Source organism: Medicago sativa, chromosome 3, assembly GCF_051527215.1.
Source record: "Medicago sativa cultivar Bolivia chromosome 3, Bolivia_mono, whole genome shotgun sequence".
Lineage (NCBI taxonomy): Eukaryota > Viridiplantae > Streptophyta > Magnoliopsida > Fabales > Fabaceae > Medicago > Medicago sativa.
This window is the reverse complement of record NC_140751.1, coordinates 51,095,875-51,115,875: the sequence shown is the minus strand read 5'-3', so window position 1 is coordinate 51,115,875 and position 20,001 is coordinate 51,095,875. Positions and strand designations below refer to the sequence as shown.

Genomic DNA, 20,001 nt, shown 5'->3' with positions numbered 1-20,001 from the left:
TGAAAATTTATATATTTTTTTCTTATACTTGACTCAAAAGATATTAAATTTTCTCTGTTTTGTGAGATTTAGTTTTAGTTACTTTTAAGATTAAATTATTTTTAACTAAGTTGTGATCAATTGCAACACAAAAAACACATGTTTTCGCTCTCACACACTATATTAATGTATAAAACTATATATTTTTTTTGACAGAATGTATAAAACTATATTTTGTTTGTTGTGTCTATTGTCTACCGAATCTTGTACATGTTTTTATTTTATAAAAATATACATGATAAAAGTTGTCGTCTAATCACTTAAATATTTTTAGAGTAAATTACGCTCTCATTTTCAGAAGATCTCTGAATTACACTTTTATCTCTTTTTATGTTAAAATATACACTCACTTCTCATCTTATTCAAAAAATATTAGAAAACATTCGTTTCCGTCCCCTAAAATATGCTTGATTACATTCTTCTCATCTCTTGCGTTAAAATCTAAGTTTTCCTCCCTTAATAAATTTTTTTTCTTCTAATAATGTAGAAAAAAAAATCTAACACACTCTAAAGAAAAATAGTATTGCAGACCCATTTTAATATAATCAAAATTCGAATGCATAATTTTCGCTCTTTTTTATTCACAATTTCATTAACATTAATATATATCATAAAAATATTTATTTATGTTAAAATAAAGTGTAGTGCATATTTAATTATTAAGGGAGGGAGTTGTAATTCAATTATCTCACAGGAGAGGAGAGTATAAATTTTACATTTTAAGAGAGAGGAATGTATATTTAAACATAACAAGAGAGGATTGTGTAATTCAAGTATCTCTTGGAGGAGAAAGACAAATGTATATTTAAACATAATCCACATATCTTCCTCAAAGGTATAAAAGAATGAGTAAATAGACAATTACCCCCTTGAAATTCTAAGTTTCGTCAATCACCCCCTGAAATTAACAAAACTTCAATTACCCCCCTGAAATTGCACAACTTTAATCAATTTACCCCCTCCGTCAAATTCTTCTGTTAATCAACATGAAGTTTTCCAAATACCCCCCCTGAAGTTTTGCATTTGTGTGCAAAATGCCCCCGAACTTGAAAATTTATATATTTTTTTCTTATACTTGACTCAAAAGATATTAAATTTTCTTTGTTTTTGTGAGATTTAGTTTTAGTACTTTTAAGATTAAATTATTTTTAACTAAGTTGTGATCAATTGCAACACAAAAAACACATGTTTTCGCTCTCACACACTATATTAATGTATAAAACTATATATTTTTTTTGACAGAATGTATAAAACTATATTTTGTTTGTTGTGTCTATTGTCTACTGAATCTTGTACATGTTTTTATTTTATAAAAATATACATGATAAAAGTTGTCGTCTAATCACTTAAATATTTTTAGAGTAAATTACACTCTCATTTTCAGAAGATCTCTGAATTACACTTTTCTCTCTTTTTATGTTAAAATATACACTCATTTCTAATCTTATTCAAAAAATATTAGAAAACATTTCGTTTACGTCCCCTAAAATAAGCTTGATTACATTCTTCTCATCTCTTACGTTAAAATCTACGTTTTCCTCCCTTAATAAATTTTTTTCTTCTAATAATGTAGAAAAAAAATCTAACACACTCTAAAGAAAAATAGTATTGCATATCTATTTTAATATAATCAAAATTTGAATGCATAATTTTCGCTCTTTTTTATTCACAATTTCGTTAACATTTAATATATATCATAAAACTATTTATTTATGTTAAAATAAAGTGCAGTGCATATTTAATTATTAAGGGAAGGAGTTGTAATTCAATTATCTCATAGGAGAGGAGAATATAAATTTTACATTTTAAGAGAGAGGAATGTATATTTAAACATAGCAAGAGAGGATTGTGTAATTCAAGTATCTCTTCGAGGAGACAGACGGATGTATATTTAAACATAATCCACATATCTTATTCAAAGGTAAAAATGAACGAGTAAATAGACAATTACCTCCCTGAAATTGTAAGTTTCGTCAATTACCCCCCTGAAATCAACAAAACTTCAATTATCTCCCCTAAAATTGCACAATGTTAATCAATTTACCCACTCCGTCAAATTCTTCTGTTAATCAACATGACGTTTTGCAAATACCCCCTGAAGTTTTGCATTTATGTGCAAAATGTCTCAGAACTTGAAAATTGATATATTTTTTTCTTATACTTGACTAAAAAGATATTAAAGGCAAACAATTAACAGTTAGCTTTAATATTTAAGTTATTTAAGACGCATTCTCTGAATTATCATGATAGAAACTAGTATCAAACATAGAAATATAACTGAAATAACTTACTTTTATTGATGATACAATAGGAATAACATGAATAACTCTAATGAGTATTTTGAACTGCTTCTTTTTCTATCAAAACAATGCTGAATTAAGATTCTTTTTGGAATTCTAGTTTATGACTCCCAACATAGGTGTCAAACACATCAATATTGCCAAATAATGTTAGGCTCCATAGGGTAATTCTTATGTTGATTGTCACGTGCTCATTGTATTCACAAACGAAGTATTATTGGGTTTGGATTTCCATATCTAATAAAGTATAAAAAAGTGGTTATGGACTAATATATTGTTTTGCTTTTTGTTATCTAAAATATTGGATTGTAATAAAAGATCCAAATGTTAATTGTAATATTGTAGAGTTTAAAGTATTAAAATTAACTGTTAATTGTTTGCTTTAATATCTTTTGAGTCAATGATAAGAAAAAAACATATAAATTTTCAAGTTCGGATGGTATTTTGCACATAAGTGCAAAACTTCAGGGGGTATTTGCAAAACGCCATGTTGACTAACAGAAGAATTTGACAGAGGGGGTAAATTGATTAACGTTGTGCAATTTCATGGGGTTATTGAAATTTTGTTAATTTCAGAGAAAAATTGACGAAACTTACAATTTCAGGGGATAATTGCCTATTTACTCATAATAAATTCGAAAATTCAAAAATGTGAATGAGATTTTATATTTTTTTTAAACTAAAACGTGGGAGGTAGTACTTATTTTTTTGCAAAGTACACAATTTGTTTTTTGGTATACAGTAGACATAACTTTAATATGAAGAAAAGTGTTAGCAACACCAATTGAAGTTAGTTATGGGGACACTTGATTTTCTTCATCATGAAATAAAACATAAAAGTTTCCTCATCACATGAGCAATGTAGATCATCAAAAAAGTCTGTCTAGTTGTACTGAGGCGAAAATGATTTTAAATGAATTGATATTGTAAAATTTATTTTATCTGAAGTGTTAACGTTTATGTTCTAATAATTATTCATACGAAAGTGAATTGACCAATACATTAAAAGTAAATTGATTGTACAAAAAAAAATGTATAAGTAAAAACTTCAAATTTTAAATTCAAGTTATAGCCGATTTTAGAGATAAAATCAGTTTTACTCGAGCACATCCAAACATATCAAAACTAATTATAAATCTTTGAAATCAATTTTGCTGATCCAAAAGTGAAAGCAAACATAGACAATATGTGAAAACTTTTTTTTTTTTTGGTCTAGACAATATGTGAAAACTTATCCAACCATAAATCGTAATATTGCTTCCAATAAATCTGATAAAGATTGTACTATTAGAAAAAAGAAAAAGAAAAAAAAAGAGAGCCAACATCAATGCCATGAGAAACACGATGGGATAGCCTTATAATAAACTAAAGACAAAAAGTGAGAAAGAATATAGCTTTTGCCCTTTGCACTCAACATTTTGCACTTTGCTTTTGTCATATATGTGTTGTTTCACTCATATAAAGCTGCAACGATAAAAAACACAAGAGTGAAGAAAGGAATAAAAATAAATTAATACACGATCTTGTCCCTTTTCTTTGTTTTGTGAAATCTAGTTTTCATTACTTATAAGATGAAGTTAATTTTACTTACTTAAGATGTGATCATTTGCAACACAAGAAACACATGTTTTCGTTCTCACACACACTATAATGTATAAAACTATATTTTGTTTGTTGTGTCCATTGCCTGCTGAGTCTTGTACATGTTTTTCTTTTTTTAATAAAAAAATACATGATAAAAGTTGTCTAATAACTTAAATATTTTTAGAGTAAATTACACTCATCTCTTCAGAAGATGTCTGAATTACACTTTCCTCCCCTTTTATGTTAAAATATACATTCACCTCTCATCTTATTCAAAACATATTAGAAAACATTTCATTTTCGTTCCTTAAAATAAGCTTGAATTACATTATTCTCATCTCTTATGTTAAAATCTACATTTTCCTCCCTTAATAATTTTTTTCTATTAATCTAGCAAAAAAAAAAAAAAATCTAACACACTATGAAGAAAAATAGTATTGCAGATCCATTTGAATATAATCAAAATTTGAATGGATAATTTCCGCTTTTTTTTTTATTCACAATTTCATTAACATGTAGTATATATCTTAAAAATATTTATTTATGTTAAAATAGATTAAAGTGTAGTGCATATTTTAATATTAAAGGAGGGAGTTGTAATTCAAGCATCTCACAGGGTATGAGAATATAAATTTTACTTTTTAAGAGAGAGGAATGTATACTATAACATAAAAAGGGAGGGTTGTGAAATTCAAGATTCTCTTAGGAAGACGACTGCAATTTACTCATATTTTTCTAATATGTGTCAATTACTAGCTGCATCCAACAATTAATAGGAAATTTTAGTAAAATGATTTGTTTTGAAGTATATCTCATTTAATTTATTTATGAAAAAGCAAAATAATTTGTATTAAACATCACTCAATAACAAGTCTCGTTTAAAATTATTTGAAACATTTACTATTTTTTTGGCTAATATAGGAAGTGTATCCACATATCCTGTTCAAAATAAAAAAAAAAAACCTATAAATCATTGTAACAAATATATGCAAGTTATATAAATGTATTTTAGGAATACAAATATTAGTAGACTATACATAATTTTTTAATAAATGTGAAATTTGAAAAATGTGCTTGGCAAAGCGAATGATATATTTTTTTTTTAACAAATAAAACGTAGGAGGTATTACTTATTTATTGCACAGTACACAACTTTTTTTTTTGTATACAGTACACATAGTTGCATCTATTTTTAAAATTGTAGAATCTATATGAATTTCACTCGGTAAAAAAGATAAAGATTAGTTGCATTTTTGTCCCTCTATTTTTCTTTCATGCTTCTAAAAAGTCTTTTTTATTTTCTTTTTAAAATTTAACATTTTGATCCTTCAAATATCACATTTGTTGCAATTGTTCCACAAAATGGATATTTTTAACGTTTAAAATGATATATTTTGGCCCTAAATGTTGTATTTTCTCTTTATATTCAAAATTGGGAAAATAAATCATCATTTTTTATCCAAAATTGTTAACAAATGTAATGTTTGAAGTTATAAAAGTTTAATTTTAAAAAGAGAGACTAGTGTGATAAAATATGATATATAAAATGCAATTAAGACAAAAAAATAAAATTAGAGGGTTTCAGTGAGTGTTCTGTGTTATTAATACTCCTAATGTTATTTAAAAAATAAATAAATACTCCTAATGTGAAACTCATAATTGGAATAGGGTATCAATTTTCTTTACCGGAAGTATCTGATTCATAGCTTTTCTTTCTTTATATAAGGGAATTAGATTTGCACTAGATATGCTCAGTTCCTTATTCATATTTTCATTTTAAGTTTCAACCTTCCGAAATGAATCCTAATTCTATTCAGCACTTTCAAGAAGGTACGTCTAAACTCTCCAAAATGAATCCTAATTCTACGATTCAGCCTGCAAATGAAGATGAAGATGAAGATGTAGATGTACCTGTACCTGTACCTGAACCTTATGACTATCAAGATGGTACGTCTAAACTCTCCTTATATCTATCAGGCTCTTTAAGTCGACGTTCAATATTTCTGACATTTTTTCCTTCAAAAATGAAATAAAAAATATTGCCGACATTTTTTGTGATTAATTATCTATCTGTAGTTAACTTTTTAATAAAAAAAAAATACGGATGAAGATAGATTTATTACTAAGTTTCATTTGTTAGTTGTTATGTCTAATATGACTCATTCTCACTTCAATGATGAGGCAATTAGGCAAACCATGTGCATAATTTTTCTTCCAATTTTTTAATGTGACATTAAATATATATTTTTTGAATAAAATGTGACATTAAATATTGTATGTCTTACTATTTTATTGTGACAATAACTTACAACAAATATGTAGTTGACGAGTTCCGCGTGTGGGTAATGGAAGACGATTGGGAAGAAGTTATAAAAAGATACGAAGAACATGTATTTTTTCACACGATAAGAATAAAGGGAAGAGGAACAGCATTACATGTGGCAGTAAGCAATGCCAACGAAGACAGTGTAAAACGTCTTGTAAAGGCAATAGTAGAGCATGGTGATCTAAGTGGTTTAACAAAAACGACTGAAAAAAGAGGTGATACTCCTCTTCACCTTGCAGCATATAGAGGATTCACAAGTATGTGTAAATATATCATTGGAAAAGATGATGAAAGGAAGGATTTGATTACAGAACGAAATGAGAAGGGAGAAACACCACTTTTTTTGGCTGTGCTTGCACGCCATAAAGAGACCTTTCTTTATCTACATCGATTTTTTCCACATGATATCACTATTGCTATCAATGACTATGATGATAACATCCTTCACGTTGCCATTCATAGAGAAATGTTCGGTTAGTTATTTCTCATCCCTTATTTTATTTATTCTTTTCTTTTTTAATATTTTACTTTCTTTTTATTTGTCGGAAGAACTGAATAAAAAACATGAAGCAAGTTTTATGTGTGATCTCTTATGTGACATATCCTTCTACGACATTTTGTAATCTACGTGTCTTGTGCAACAGGTATGGCAAATATAATATTTGATTTGTATCCGATTTTTATCTCTATGGCGGACAAAGAAGGATTCTTTCCGCTTGCAATTCTTGCTACTAGGACATCAGCTTTCAAGAGTGGAATTCAGCTATCATGGTGGGAGAAAATTTTGTACTACTGTAAGTGACACACACACATATATATGGTATTTTTTTTTTATGCATATATATAGTATAAAAACATTTATTTTTAAAAAAATTAAATTAAACCAATTTTGAATTCCAATTTTTCATTTGAAATGCTTAACAATTGACTCAAGTGTTTATTATTAAGTGATTTCGAGTCTAATATATTTCGAGTGTTTATTATTGCATTTGAAACGGGTGATGTCTTTTTCTCAGTTATCTCCCATGATAATTGGAATCACTTTACTTAATATATTTGTTTATAATTAATTTCGTAGGGTTGAATGTGAGAAATTCATTTATCTGTATGACCAATGACTTCCTCAATCAAAATGGTGTTACTGCCTTTTAAGAATCAAGGTATTTTGGGAGAAACTCTTGGGCGTGTAAAGGAGGGATAAAATCTTGAGAATCTCTTGGGAGAAACTCTTGTGTATGCCCAAAATCTTGTGACCATTCAAGCATTTCCTTGTTTCTTTTGTGCAAATTGAGAAATGTGTCTACCTATTAGTTGATGTTGGATGTCAAACAAAGGTGGTTAAGTAGATCTCAAATTAAGTATGTTAGTTAAGTTAAGAATTATGTTTATAATGCTAAGAATTCCATATTAAATAAATGAAATAAGAGTTGAACATGAGTTTATAAGATGTATTAGAGTCTATCTAAGATTTATCGAGTTACTTCTATTCGGTTTCACTGTCGAGCCACTAAGGTCGCACTATGGATGTCTAATTCTAGATGTGAGGGGAGTGTGTTAAGATTTCCACATTGAATTGGATATGACTAGCAATATTTTATAAGTGGGAATTTCGTAAGTTAAATTTTACCCAACCTAAATAATAGGATTAAAGTTGTGAAATAAAAAATATTTTCTAGATTTTATCCCCCATTACACTGTAGATTTGAAAAGTTGTGGTTGAAATACAAAAATGCGTCATATGGGGTACAAAGGAGGTAAGAAAATTGCTCTAGCGAAGTCAGAATGAAAGATTTTAGTGTCTTTAATGTTATCATACTAGTACTAAGTAAGTGTCATTTGTATCTTCAATTTGACAAGTCTATTTTTGGGAAGTTAGTGTTGACCGCCAAGTATGGTAGCTAGTGAGATTGCAATCAACCTAGATGTCAGACAATTTGGTTAATCTTCCTTATTTACTTGTTGATGAAAGGTTATTTATAGGGCGGAGAGGCATAAAGTTTCAATTTAAGACTTATTATTGAAGTGTGTCCTTAAATGTATAGAGTGGAACCTTAATATTTGACTCCCTGATTGTTGTTACTTATGTTATTCGAGGGTCGCAAGGTAAAGTGAAGAATTAAATTTTTGGTTAATATAATAATCTAGCAATTTGTTCGCATGGATTTTTTGGTTCATCTAGGAATCATGGAATGTGCGTTATCTTTTTAAGGTCGGTGGTAAAGTTCTTCTTTATGACACTACATTATAACGTTATCTTGAAAATGATTCTAAGCAAAGGTTAAAGGTCGATGATGTTTCTTTTATTAAAAATGCTAACCTATGACATTAAGGCACAAGCCATGTGTAATTCATCTTGTATTCCACCACACTTTATTTTCATTCTAAATCCCATATGTTACTACTATATATTATGAATTGTTTGTTGCTCAAAAGAAAAGTTCATAAAGAGGAATAATTAAAAGAAAAATCTTGTGAAATTCATGTCTTTTGAAGTATAATGGACATTTACTTGCGTTGTTTACTTTTATGCCTAAAGCCATCAAAATAAAGGTCTAATGTTCTTTATAAATTTTGGTATTAAAGGTGTTTCTGTCAAAGTCTGGGATGCAAAAACTAGAATTGAATTGTATGATAAGGGTCTTATGTTTGAAGACGTTGAAGACAAAGGTAAGTTTTCAATGAATTGTCTCTTATGATACCTAGCCATGGCCATTATGTAATGTTTTGTAATTTGTAAACTATTAATAGTTCTCATATTTTTTTCGTAAATAAATTGGTTTTTTCTAATAAGATATAATAGTCAAAGAAAAGCTAAGATTAAAAAGATACAATAGTCAAATATTACAGAAAAGGCACCAAAGCAACAACACCGTCAAACCAAAATAAAAAACAATAAACTAACAAATAAAATTACTCATAAAGGTTTGAGTGGTTCAATGCTACATATATATTAATCATAATAAAAACCATTAATTTTAGACCTAATCCATGACAATACCAATAGTGCAACCATGTCAAAGGGTGAACATGATAGATGTTCCTTATAATCGAAAACCACATGATTACGATGCCTCCAAATTAACCACGTGGATACTAAAGAAATGGATTAAAGGACATTCATTTAATTGTTTACCATAAGATATCAAACTTATAAATTGGACAACATTACAAATGCCATCATCTGGCAACATACAACCGATACCTAACCAAATAGAACATCCTACCATAGTTAAGCAGTAATAAGATAATGAGAAAACAAATGTTTGGATGTTTTGTTCAAATTACATCATTCCATACAATGATGATATGCTATATTTTGTACCCCTCGGTGGATTAAATTAATTTTAATTGTAAGACAATTATATAGTAATCTCAGTGTATACAACAAAATCTTCGATGAAATCAAATTAGACTAAGTAACTCTAAATAAAAGAGAACCTGATACAATTTCAAAATTTGATACCAACACATAAACTTCTTTTATGGAAAACAGATGTTCGATATTAAATTATAAAATCCAAACATCATCCGCATCATCATGCATAATAATACTGGATAATAAATGCATACACTCCTTCACAAGCTCTACCTCCAAAACAAACAAGGAGAAAAATACTCTAGTTTGAAGGTAGGCTCTGAGAATGTTTGTGATTTTGTAAGTTGACAATATCTTAATTATGTTATGTACCATACGGAGTTTTGTGGTTAGTGGTTGGGTTGAATGAAAGTATGTATCCAACTAGCTTTGATTTCGATTTTAGCAAATGGTAGTCCTTAAGAAGATTTTGGGGTTTGGAGAAGGATGAGATTTTGGGGTTTGTAGAAGATTTAGCAAATGAGTTTTGTGAGAAACTACATTTAAGTTTCATAGGGAATTGCGACAACTTTGGGACAAAATTATTCAATTTGCAACACAGGTGTTCTAAGAGATGCTTCGTTCGAAATATGTCTAAAATCAATATTCTGTTCAAAATTCGTGTGAAGTTTGTCCTCAATTCATTTGTATTATGTTTTTATATTTGTTAGAAAATGATATTTCTCTATAGATCAAGTAAATAGAGTAAGTAAATATTGAATATTGTTTGTAAATATACTTTTTGAAATATCGATTATTAATATCTATGAAGAGTCAATTTAGTAGTAAGAGTTAACTATTTTAAATTTTGACAAAGAGTTGAGTAATCTTCTCTCAAAAAAAAAAAGTTGAGTAATCTTATAAAAGGTTTATTTCTCTCCTTATTTTTAAATAATTTAGCATACGATAATTCAAGCAATGATATTTCGACGTGGCTAAGACCTACCAATATATATTGCAGAGAAAGGTGATCAAAGTGAAATTTCAATACCATTAGACAATGTTGATGAATTAGAAAAGGCAGGCAAAGTACGACATACTCTTGCTCGACTAGATTTTACTAGCCGTGCTAAGATTTTATGTTACAACATTCAAATGTTTGTATTCACCAAATGGCATCTCATGTTTCCATCAGCAAGAAAAAGATGGCATACTCACTCACTATTGGGTATGTATAATTTTACATGATATAATTTGAACAACTCAACCTTTAATTTTACATGATATAATTTGTGGCCTACCATTATGTTACTCAAGGGAGATCATCATACACAATTCGATCAATAAGTCTCAATAAATCAAGTGAGATACATATGATGTGACCTATTGATTTAATGTTGCAAAATAGGCTAATGAATGATACAACACTATTCTACTTTTTGTTGTTGTTGTTGTTGTTGTCAAGCAGTCTATTAGTTTAAAATTTGTTGTTGTTAACATGTTGTCATGTAGTCTATTGGTTTAAAATTTATCTTTTAAATTAAGTGAAAAATTCAGAGTTCAAACCTCAGCTCCTGTAGTGAAACGTCCTATCAATTGAGCTATGTTCATGTGACTGATACTATTTTACTTTTACACCATAAAATTATATCCTTTTTTATAAGTCGACATTACTCTTTTGCTTTGTGCACACACTTAATTAATTTTGCAAATCTTAATTAATTTTGCAGACTTAAGGGCGATAAAGAGTGTTAAGAAGAACCACATATATGGTGGTCAACTCTTGGAAGCATTTATGAAAATTCCTTATACCTCATACATGGTTTGTGGACAAGAACCCTTTGATAAAGAAGAAATGAAAGAGAAAGTTGAGTTTTTTGCAGAAATCGAGCGCCGCAAACTGGAAGGCAGTAAGAACAAAATTTATATTTTTCGTAAAAAAAAATGAATTAATAAGTACTACGTCAATTCTTAATTGCATGTTAGACCTCTTCACACGTGTCAATACACAACTATGATAATTAATATATTTAATTATCTATAACTTAAAATTATAAAAAATGATACTTTCAAAATATTAATTGAATAAGATCAAGTAAGTACAAAGAATTAGTTGCTACTGGCACCTCCTCCATCCAAACCACATTTGGTTCAGTATGGGTTAGTTGGTCCAAGTGGAGAGCAACTTTGTTTCCTCATCTAGGAGTAAAATTGTATGAAGCAATATAATTGATTTCCTAAAAAAATAGTTTGAACCTCGTGATAAAATAGAGGGAATATTATACTTTAAGCATTGGAATATTAATATTTTATTAAGTATCAGTGACTACGAACAAAATTGATTTGATCTCGAGGTTCAAACTATTTTTATTAATATTTATATTATACATTAAGTATTGGAATAATAATAGTGTTGTATTAGAAGGATACACTTCGTATTTTACAAAATTGTCATATTAATTAGTTAATTTTACATAAATTAACGATACACTATAAATTGAAGAGTAATAAAAATAACTTTTACCAAATTTAAATTATTAATCATTTGTTTATTCTCATCATCATAAATGCAATGTAGAAATTAATAATTTTTATTTACAGAAATTGTAGAAAATAATAACTTAAAAGTGATATACTTAATATTAATTTAAAGATACAATTGAAAAAGAATCACTTTAATAAAATTTTGATAATTTTAATAATTAATCCATAATTTTGATTTTTTTTGTCTTGGTAACAGGTGTTCTAATGACATTGTTTAAGCAACTCAAAAATAGAAATTTTGTCTTAAAAATACAAGCCAAATACATGTAAAAGTTACTACTTTTGAATGCTTAAACAATGCCCTTAAGACATTTGTTAGCATTTTCCTATTTTTTTTTATATCTTTCTCTATATATCTTTTGCCATTAAAAAAAAATTAAAGAAGAAATAATTCAAATGTAAAAACATAACAATCATATTTTGTATATTTGCAGAGGATTCAAAAAATAAATCCAAAAAAGAGGGAGAAGGAAATCAAGAAATGGAAGATTCAGCAAAAAATGTTGAAAAAGATACGACATTTTTGGCGAAAGCAAAAAGTGGCGCAGTTGAAATTAAGGAAGAGCTTAATATAAAAGTAAAGGCATCTGACAAGAAAGGCTTATTACTTGTAGAAATGAAGGAATTACAAGCAAAGAAAAGTGGCACAAATGATACAGCATATTTGCTTGCAGCAAAACATGGCATAACCGAAATGATGAAAGTGCTTGAATCTAAACTAAAAAGTGTCATCCATGAAACTAACTCTGAAGATGAAAATGCATTACTTATGGCAGTGAAGAATAGACAACCGCAAGTTGTTGAGGGGTTGTGGGAGAGGCTTTCTATGGAAACCTTTCAGAGCATAAATCAACAAGTTGATGTCAATGAAAACACCATTTTACACTTAGCAGCATATACAACAAAACACAACGAAAACACTGCTTGGAGCATAGCTGGTGCAGCCATGCAAATGATGTGGGACATCAAGTGGTACAAGGTACGTACTCACATGTTACATACATCTCATGCATGTATATGAAAAAAGATCATATGATATTTTTAAGGCAAAATTTAACAATAAATAAAATTGAAACCCTAAAACATGTATTCATTCTATCGACACTTTACTTGATCCATGTTTGATTCAAAGTAACTCTTTGATATAGTTATTCTATTTTCATCCTCTTCAAAAAAAAGACACTGTATTTTCAAGATCTAAAAACTGCCAATTACTTTTAAAATCATTTCATATGTATACTTCATCAAATTATATGAATTGTACTTCTTGAAAAATAAAATGAATTGTACTTGTATCATACATTTAAAAAAATATAAGATTATACTACGAAGTGCTTTAAAAGAAAAAAGATTACACTAAAATTATATATTTTATTTAAATATTAGTAATATCTATTTATGTTTCTCTTTAAACTAGCTAGCATTAACATTTTTCTGTTTTAACTATATGTGAATGGTCCTGTATAGTACATTAAAAGACTAGTTCCAGACCATTACCATCATAGAAGCAACACCGATAAAAAAACCCCAAGTGAAATCTTTAAGGAGGAACACAAAGAAATTTTAGATCAAAGCATTGTGTGGTTGAAAGAAACATCAGAGTCATGCTCAGTTGTAGCAGCACTCGTCGCAGGCGTCTCCTTTGCTACATCAGGCAGCGTCCCTGGAGGCAATGACGAATCAGGAAAACCAACATTCCAAGGACAGCCTGCATTTGAATTATTTTCTATATCTTCGTTAATTGGACTTTACTTCTCTGCCACTGCACTCATCATGTTCCTTGCTATTCTCACTTCTCGAAAACAAGTCGAAGACTTCAATAGAAACTTGCCAATGAAGCTTCTTTTTGGCTTAAGTTCACTCTTCGTTGCCATTGTTGCCATGTTCATTTCTTTCATTGCTGGACACTACTTTGTGCTCACAGATAAATATAACAAGAATGGTATCTTATTTTATTTATATATTGCCATTTGCTTGCCTATCACATACTATGGAGCTGTGCAGCTTCCCTTATATATTGATCTTGTCAAAGTTATTTGGAAGAAGGTGCCACCACCAAGTATCAAGGGTGTTAAGTTGTAGAGGTGTTTATTTTATTGTATTGCTTTGTGGATTGAAACTCATGAGTTTGGTTTGTACTTGAATAATGTGTCTTGTGTGTTTAATATGTTTAGTGTATTATTGGCCTGGTGTGGTGTGAATGTAGTGTGATTTGAAACTATTTGTATCATTATAAGGTGTGATAAGGATTATATGAATTTTCTATTGGTTCCATCCTCTATCTCATCTAAATTATTATGAGTTTTGTATCTGTAGATTGATGTGAGTGGAGAGAGATTGGGCGAGTGGGAGAAATTGTGTGGATGGATTATCATAAAATTTTCTCAACACTACAAAGAAAAATGTCTCAACCCCTCTACAGACTGATATAGTAAAACGACTATCATACTATCTACTACATACTCCATCTTGGAAAACAACAAAGTCCTTCCGCCAAGATGAAGCCTTCACACCTCATATCTTAATCACTCCATTAATCATTCTATACTTTTGTGTAAACGCTTTAAACCATAACCCATTCTGATCGGTCCTAAAGTTCCATTACCATTTACCTAAGATACGAAATTTAGGATTGATTTCCTTCTTAGTTTAGAGGATCAAATTAAAAAAAGAATGACATCTTATCAGCTAGTCTATCAACACTAGATACTGTATATTTTTCGCATTATCTACCACCACCATTCTCCCCCACATCCATGCCTTTTTTTTTTTTTTTTTAATAAATGAGATTGTAGCACCAGCTACAAATTAAACTAAGAAGATTCATTAAAAAGGGAAAAAAAAAGATTACAAAATAAAGAGGGGGACGTACCTAGAACCTGACCCTCAAAGGATTAGCAAAAAAAATCTAAAGTTAGGAAGACCTAACCTATTTCTGACAATATATTTTATTTTTATTTTAGCTTTATTTTCCTCTTATCAAATGAATATTTTCTTTTTCCCAATTACAACGAGGATTCCAGTCATTTTTCCTTCTTTTTTTTTTTGAAAAGGACTGTTTTTATTTTTGACCAAAGAAAGGACCAATTATTGTTTTCCTAAGCCAAAATTACACTTTTAGTCCCTTAACTTAATTTCAGGTAACAGTTTGGTCTTTTATCTTTTTTTCATTTCAATTTGGTCCTTTTTATCCATTTTCACATACATTTTCAAGCTTCAAATTTAATATTCTTATGCAAACATAGACAATGATCATAGATTTGAAGATTGAAAGACCATAAGAAAATAAAATCATGAATTTTAAGCTTAAAAATTCATATGTAAATGGATCAAAAGGACAAAACTGAAATGAAAAAAAGATAAAGGACTAAATTGTTACCTAAAATAAAGTTAAGGGACTAAAAGTGTAATTTTGCCATTATACTAATTGTACCTGATATTAATATAAAAAGTATGGTAATCATTTAATACAAAATAATTTTACATCAATTTAAAAAAAATGATAATATTATTTATGTAAAAAATTAAAGTAGATAAAAAAATAATTGACCAATATTTAGTCAAAGAAATAAATAAATAACAGAACAATATATTTTAGGGTTAAATATGTTTTTGATCACTATAAAATCGAAAATTTCTAAGTTTAATCCTTACTTATATGTAATAGCTATTGTAGTCCCTAAAAAAATTACATGTGATTTAGTCCCTGGTAAAAGTAAATTGGTTTAATTATTCTTAAGTTCTTAATTTTTTTAACGATTTTTTGCAGTCACGTTTAGAATAATGTAGTGACTATACTCAATAACACAGTTGCGGTTCTACCCCATCCTTATAAGTCCTTGGTGAATGTTATATGTTAGATTTATAATCGTTAGGATGATGTGAAATGAAACCATATTCGAAAGCATGGATTGACATTGGACTTTGGTATCAAGATTTGTTTATTTTCTCCAATTTTTATTCACAACGCTTTATGCGCAAGGAGAATAAGGGGGTGACCCATGGATTGGTTCTTCTGCTGGCATGGATGATAGACAACCTCTTGAGGAGGACGTTGATTTTGTCATAACTAGCAGTGCTGGAAACGGCCATGAAAGAGCGTCTATCAATCTGGTTGATGTCTTTCCTGATTAACCCACTTTTATTGCATTTGTGATATGATCTTGCGGCCATGGTGTTTGTACCTGGATATTTTGATTGTAACTTATTTGTGGTCGGTCCCTATAAGCATGACTTCAGGTTGTAGTTTTAACAATTCTTGTGGCACTTTAGTTTAAATCCTTACATCCATTGTTGTACCTACAACCTTATTTATCTTCTTCTTTTTAATGACATGTACATTTTGTCCTGACTAGCATCTTTTACTCGCTATTTACCATCCATTTTATTCCTTAGAGAAAACCTTATTGGGTGGTCGTATGCATGTAGTGTTGTGCAATCCTCACTCAGGGGACTTGTAAGTCCTCTATGATGTTTCAGATATTTCGATTTGGGGACCTTGGGTCCTATTTCTACGCCTTGGGTACTACAGACTTCAGTGTTTCTCTAGTTAATTAGGCTCCACTTTGTTTCTTGCCTCAGACATGTTCGAGCTTAAGTTGTTACGTTGTTCATTAAAATCATGTTGTAATGAGTTATTTTGGAGGGTCCATCATCATGGTTCCTGATGACAGGTCATCGAACGTTATTCTTAGCATGTTTTTCACTCAATTTCAGTAAATTTTAGCAGCAAAAAGGATGAGTATTATAACGATTTCTTATGATTTTGGGAATTTTGTAATGTTTTCTATATTTGAGTCTGTAATTCTAGTGTTCCGGAAACATAGCAATTTTAGGGGGTTTTTGAAGTAATTCCCAAAGAAATCATGCAAATCGGAAAATCAAAAACATCCGAAGATTTGTGAAGACTTTGGGAAGAACAAGAATGAAGATTCAACAGGTCTCAAAAGACTTTACAGTGGGAGGAATTCTGTTCCTAAGTTCTGAGGCAAGTTATTTGAAGACAAAAACCTAAAACGACAGAAAATCTGAGAAATTGGGCCCAAGAAGCATAACCATGCGCCTAGAGCATGGCAAAACCTTGCTATGCACCTAGAGCATTGCTATGCGCCTAGAGAATGGCTCAAGGTGCACTCTCATGCGCCTAGAGCACATCTTGTGCCCCCAAGCATCTGTTATGCAAGGGGCACATGCGTAATTTTATGCTTTCTTGTGGGTTAAACCTGCGTTTTTAGCCAAAATCCACTTAGAAACTCTCACTATAAATACTAGCCTTCCTCATTCAGAATTTCTCATTCAGAACTGTGACAGTTCAAGAGGAAGGCATCTTTGGAGCTTCAGGAGAGTTTCTATCTTCTTCTTGATTTTTTAGGGTATGTTTTTATCTTTAGTAATTTGTTTTTAGTTACCATGTGTAACTAATTCTTTTGGTTAGAGTTCTAAGATGAACCTCTATTTATTTTTGTTGGATATTTATTTAATTTAATCTCGTTTTTATTTTATTTATCTTTTGTTTGCTATTAAGTTTTAGTAGGAAATTCCTTAGTTGATTTCTGTAATATGGGCAACCCTAGATTAGATACTTAGGTTGTGACAGGGCCTAATATTGATATTACTATCCTGATGCTTATATCTTGAGATTTATATCTTGCTACTAATATCTATCTGTCTAGGAAGTAATTAGTTATAACTAGCGGAATATACTGAAAGCAAGTTGACCCTAGTAGTAAGTATTTAGTAGGTGTCATTACTAATATTGAGTAAAATATGCTGAACATAGGAGGTAACTAGTTAGTAATTAAGGAAACAAGTGCCTACATAAAGGAAATAAGTTGTAGTCTAATAGAACCATTTTCTTAAACCCTTGGTAAGGTAGACGCTGATAGAGCTTCCCGTTTGTGGAACTACTAAGTGCGAGAGAGAGTATGCTATGAGTGTCCTAAAATGCATAAATGGGTAGGTTTAAGGAACCTTGGTCTTCATTGCCTTGGGAAATGGTGGAAAGCTAACATAAAGTCTATTTTTCAATTACCATTGAGGTAGTAAGACCCCACACGTAAGGATCACAGTGTGACCAGGAGGTGCAACCAAACATTGGAGGGATATACGTAGTTAACGGAGATGTATAGACCCCACACGTAAGAATCACCGTGTGATCAACATGTGAAATTTCTAACCTATTAGGTTAGTAACGTCCCAACGACCTCATCACTGGTATAGTCTACCTAAGATAAATAAACGCGACATGAATGTTATTTAATATCCAACAATATAAATAGGGGGATTCAAAGAATCCTAACTGCTGCATACTTTTCTGCAACCAAAAACAGGTAAACTTGCTCTGTTGCAAATAGATAAAAATTGCAACTCTCTAACCCTTATCTTTTATTATATCATCAACTTAAAAAATAAGTAACGCGAAATGTTTGGACGAAACGACAATCCCTGTGGATACGATACTTTACTTATCACTTCATTACTTGGTAAACGATTTGGTACACTTGCCTAATCCGCACATCAAGTTTTTGGCGCCGTTTTCGGGGATTGTTGATATTTTCGACTAAGCGATTCAAATTACTTATTTTCTATCTTTATTTTTCTGTCATCTATTTTTCAGTCATTTATTTTTCCGCATTTTATGTTTTTGTTTTCAAAAATTCAAAAATACAAAAAAAAAATTCAAAAAATTTGAAAATACCAAAAATATTTAGTCCTAGATGAATCATATTTATTTTTAGAGTCTAGTTTATCATTTAGTTTATGAGTAACATAGTTTATTTTTCCGTTTGCATTTAGTTTAATGTTTCCATTTAGTACTAGCCATTTTTCTTTTCGTTTTGTTTTCCCATTTAGGAACTAACCCCATCTTATTTTTCTTTTTTCTTTTTTTTAGAGTCTTAGTCTAGATCATTAATATTTCGCATTCAATTTTAGGGAGTCATAGTAAAAAATATGGTTGTTATAACATTTACATTAGATTGAGTAATTTAGGTCATTTAATTTTAAGAGTTAATCCATTTAATTTTGCATTTAGGATTAGGATTAGCATTTAGTAATAAGAGTCATAGAGTCCTAGGGTTTTATTAGAAATAATATTAGGTATTAACAATAGTAGTTAAGTTAGATCAAGTCTGCATTAGATTTAGATATTAGGAATAAATCGAGTCTAGAAACTTAGGAAGTTAATCTTAGGTTTAATAATCAAGCAACTAAAATCCAGTTAATAAAACAATTATCATACTCTTTTGCTAGAATACGAACTTGTTGTTTTATTGTTCCAGGATCACAGCTTCTATCAAAGATGTCAGTGGAAAACAATTCTTCTCAAGTAGGGGAACATCCTTGGAATCCTGATCCAAAGACGCCTGAATATCATCCTGGACCTGAGGAGCATGAACTAGAAGAAGAACCAAGTTATCATTGCATCAATTGCTACTATATATATGGATCACCAGACCACCCACAAGAGTCAGAAAGGACAGTACATCAACCTAACACAACTAACAACACTCGATATGGAATTGGGAATACTTTGACCATGAATAGGGACGAAGTCGAGGAAGACCCAAGTGAAGACGAAGTTGCTGAAGCTTTCGCAACCAAAGGTACTGAAGCTTTTGAAGTCAAGGGTATTGAAGCCTTTGAAGAGGAGAGTATTGATGCACTCCAAAGAAAATTAAATTCCATAGCACGAGCTGATCAAGGTCAAGAAGGAAGTTTCGACCAATTCTCGCAAAAACTTATGTGGTTAAAGGTGGAAATGCCGACACAAGAAATTGTTGAAATATAATCCTTGTTGCATGCAAATGTTACAAGACCTTGTGAAACTTAAGAAGCATCTAACAACATCAGAATGGGTATCCTTAGCTAGAGATTATCAAGCCAACACTAAAGCAGACACTCACATCAAGATC

The 20,001-nt window shown here is 30.0% G+C and overlaps 1 protein-coding gene across 1 annotated transcript; it reads left to right on the top strand.

Annotated features, from left to right (window-relative positions):
- The first annotated feature begins 5,677 nt into the window (after positions 1 to 5,677).
- Positions 5,678 to 14,362, top strand: LOC146938101 (uncharacterized). The gene is made up of 8 exons (XM_085752121.1): positions 5,678 to 5,870; positions 6,246 to 6,722; positions 6,894 to 7,043; positions 8,833 to 8,916; positions 10,566 to 10,772; positions 11,275 to 11,454; positions 12,523 to 13,067; positions 13,556 to 14,362. The coding sequence occupies exons 1-8, from the start codon at positions 5,720 to 5,722 to the stop codon at positions 14,168 to 14,170; spliced, it is 2,409 nt and encodes an 802-aa protein (XP_085608247.1). The 5' UTR covers positions 5,678 to 5,719; the 3' UTR covers positions 14,171 to 14,362.
- The last annotated feature ends 5,639 nt before the right edge of the window (positions 14,363 to 20,001 follow it).

What these genes read in the sequence shown, in the direction of transcription:
- LOC146938101 (XM_085752121.1), top strand. Translation starts at nt 5,720, where the DNA reads ATGAATCCTAATTCTATTCAGCACTTTCAAGAAGGTACGTCTAAACTC. An exon ending in ACCTTATGACTATCAAGATG is followed by an intron (nt 5,871 to 6,245) that starts GTACGTCTAAAC and finishes ACAAATATGTAG; the next exon opens with TTGACGAGTTCCGCGTGTGG. An exon ending in TGAAGACGTTGAAGACAAAG is followed by an intron (nt 8,917 to 10,565) that starts GTAAGTTTTCAA and finishes TATATATTGCAG; the next exon opens with AGAAAGGTGATCAAAGTGAA.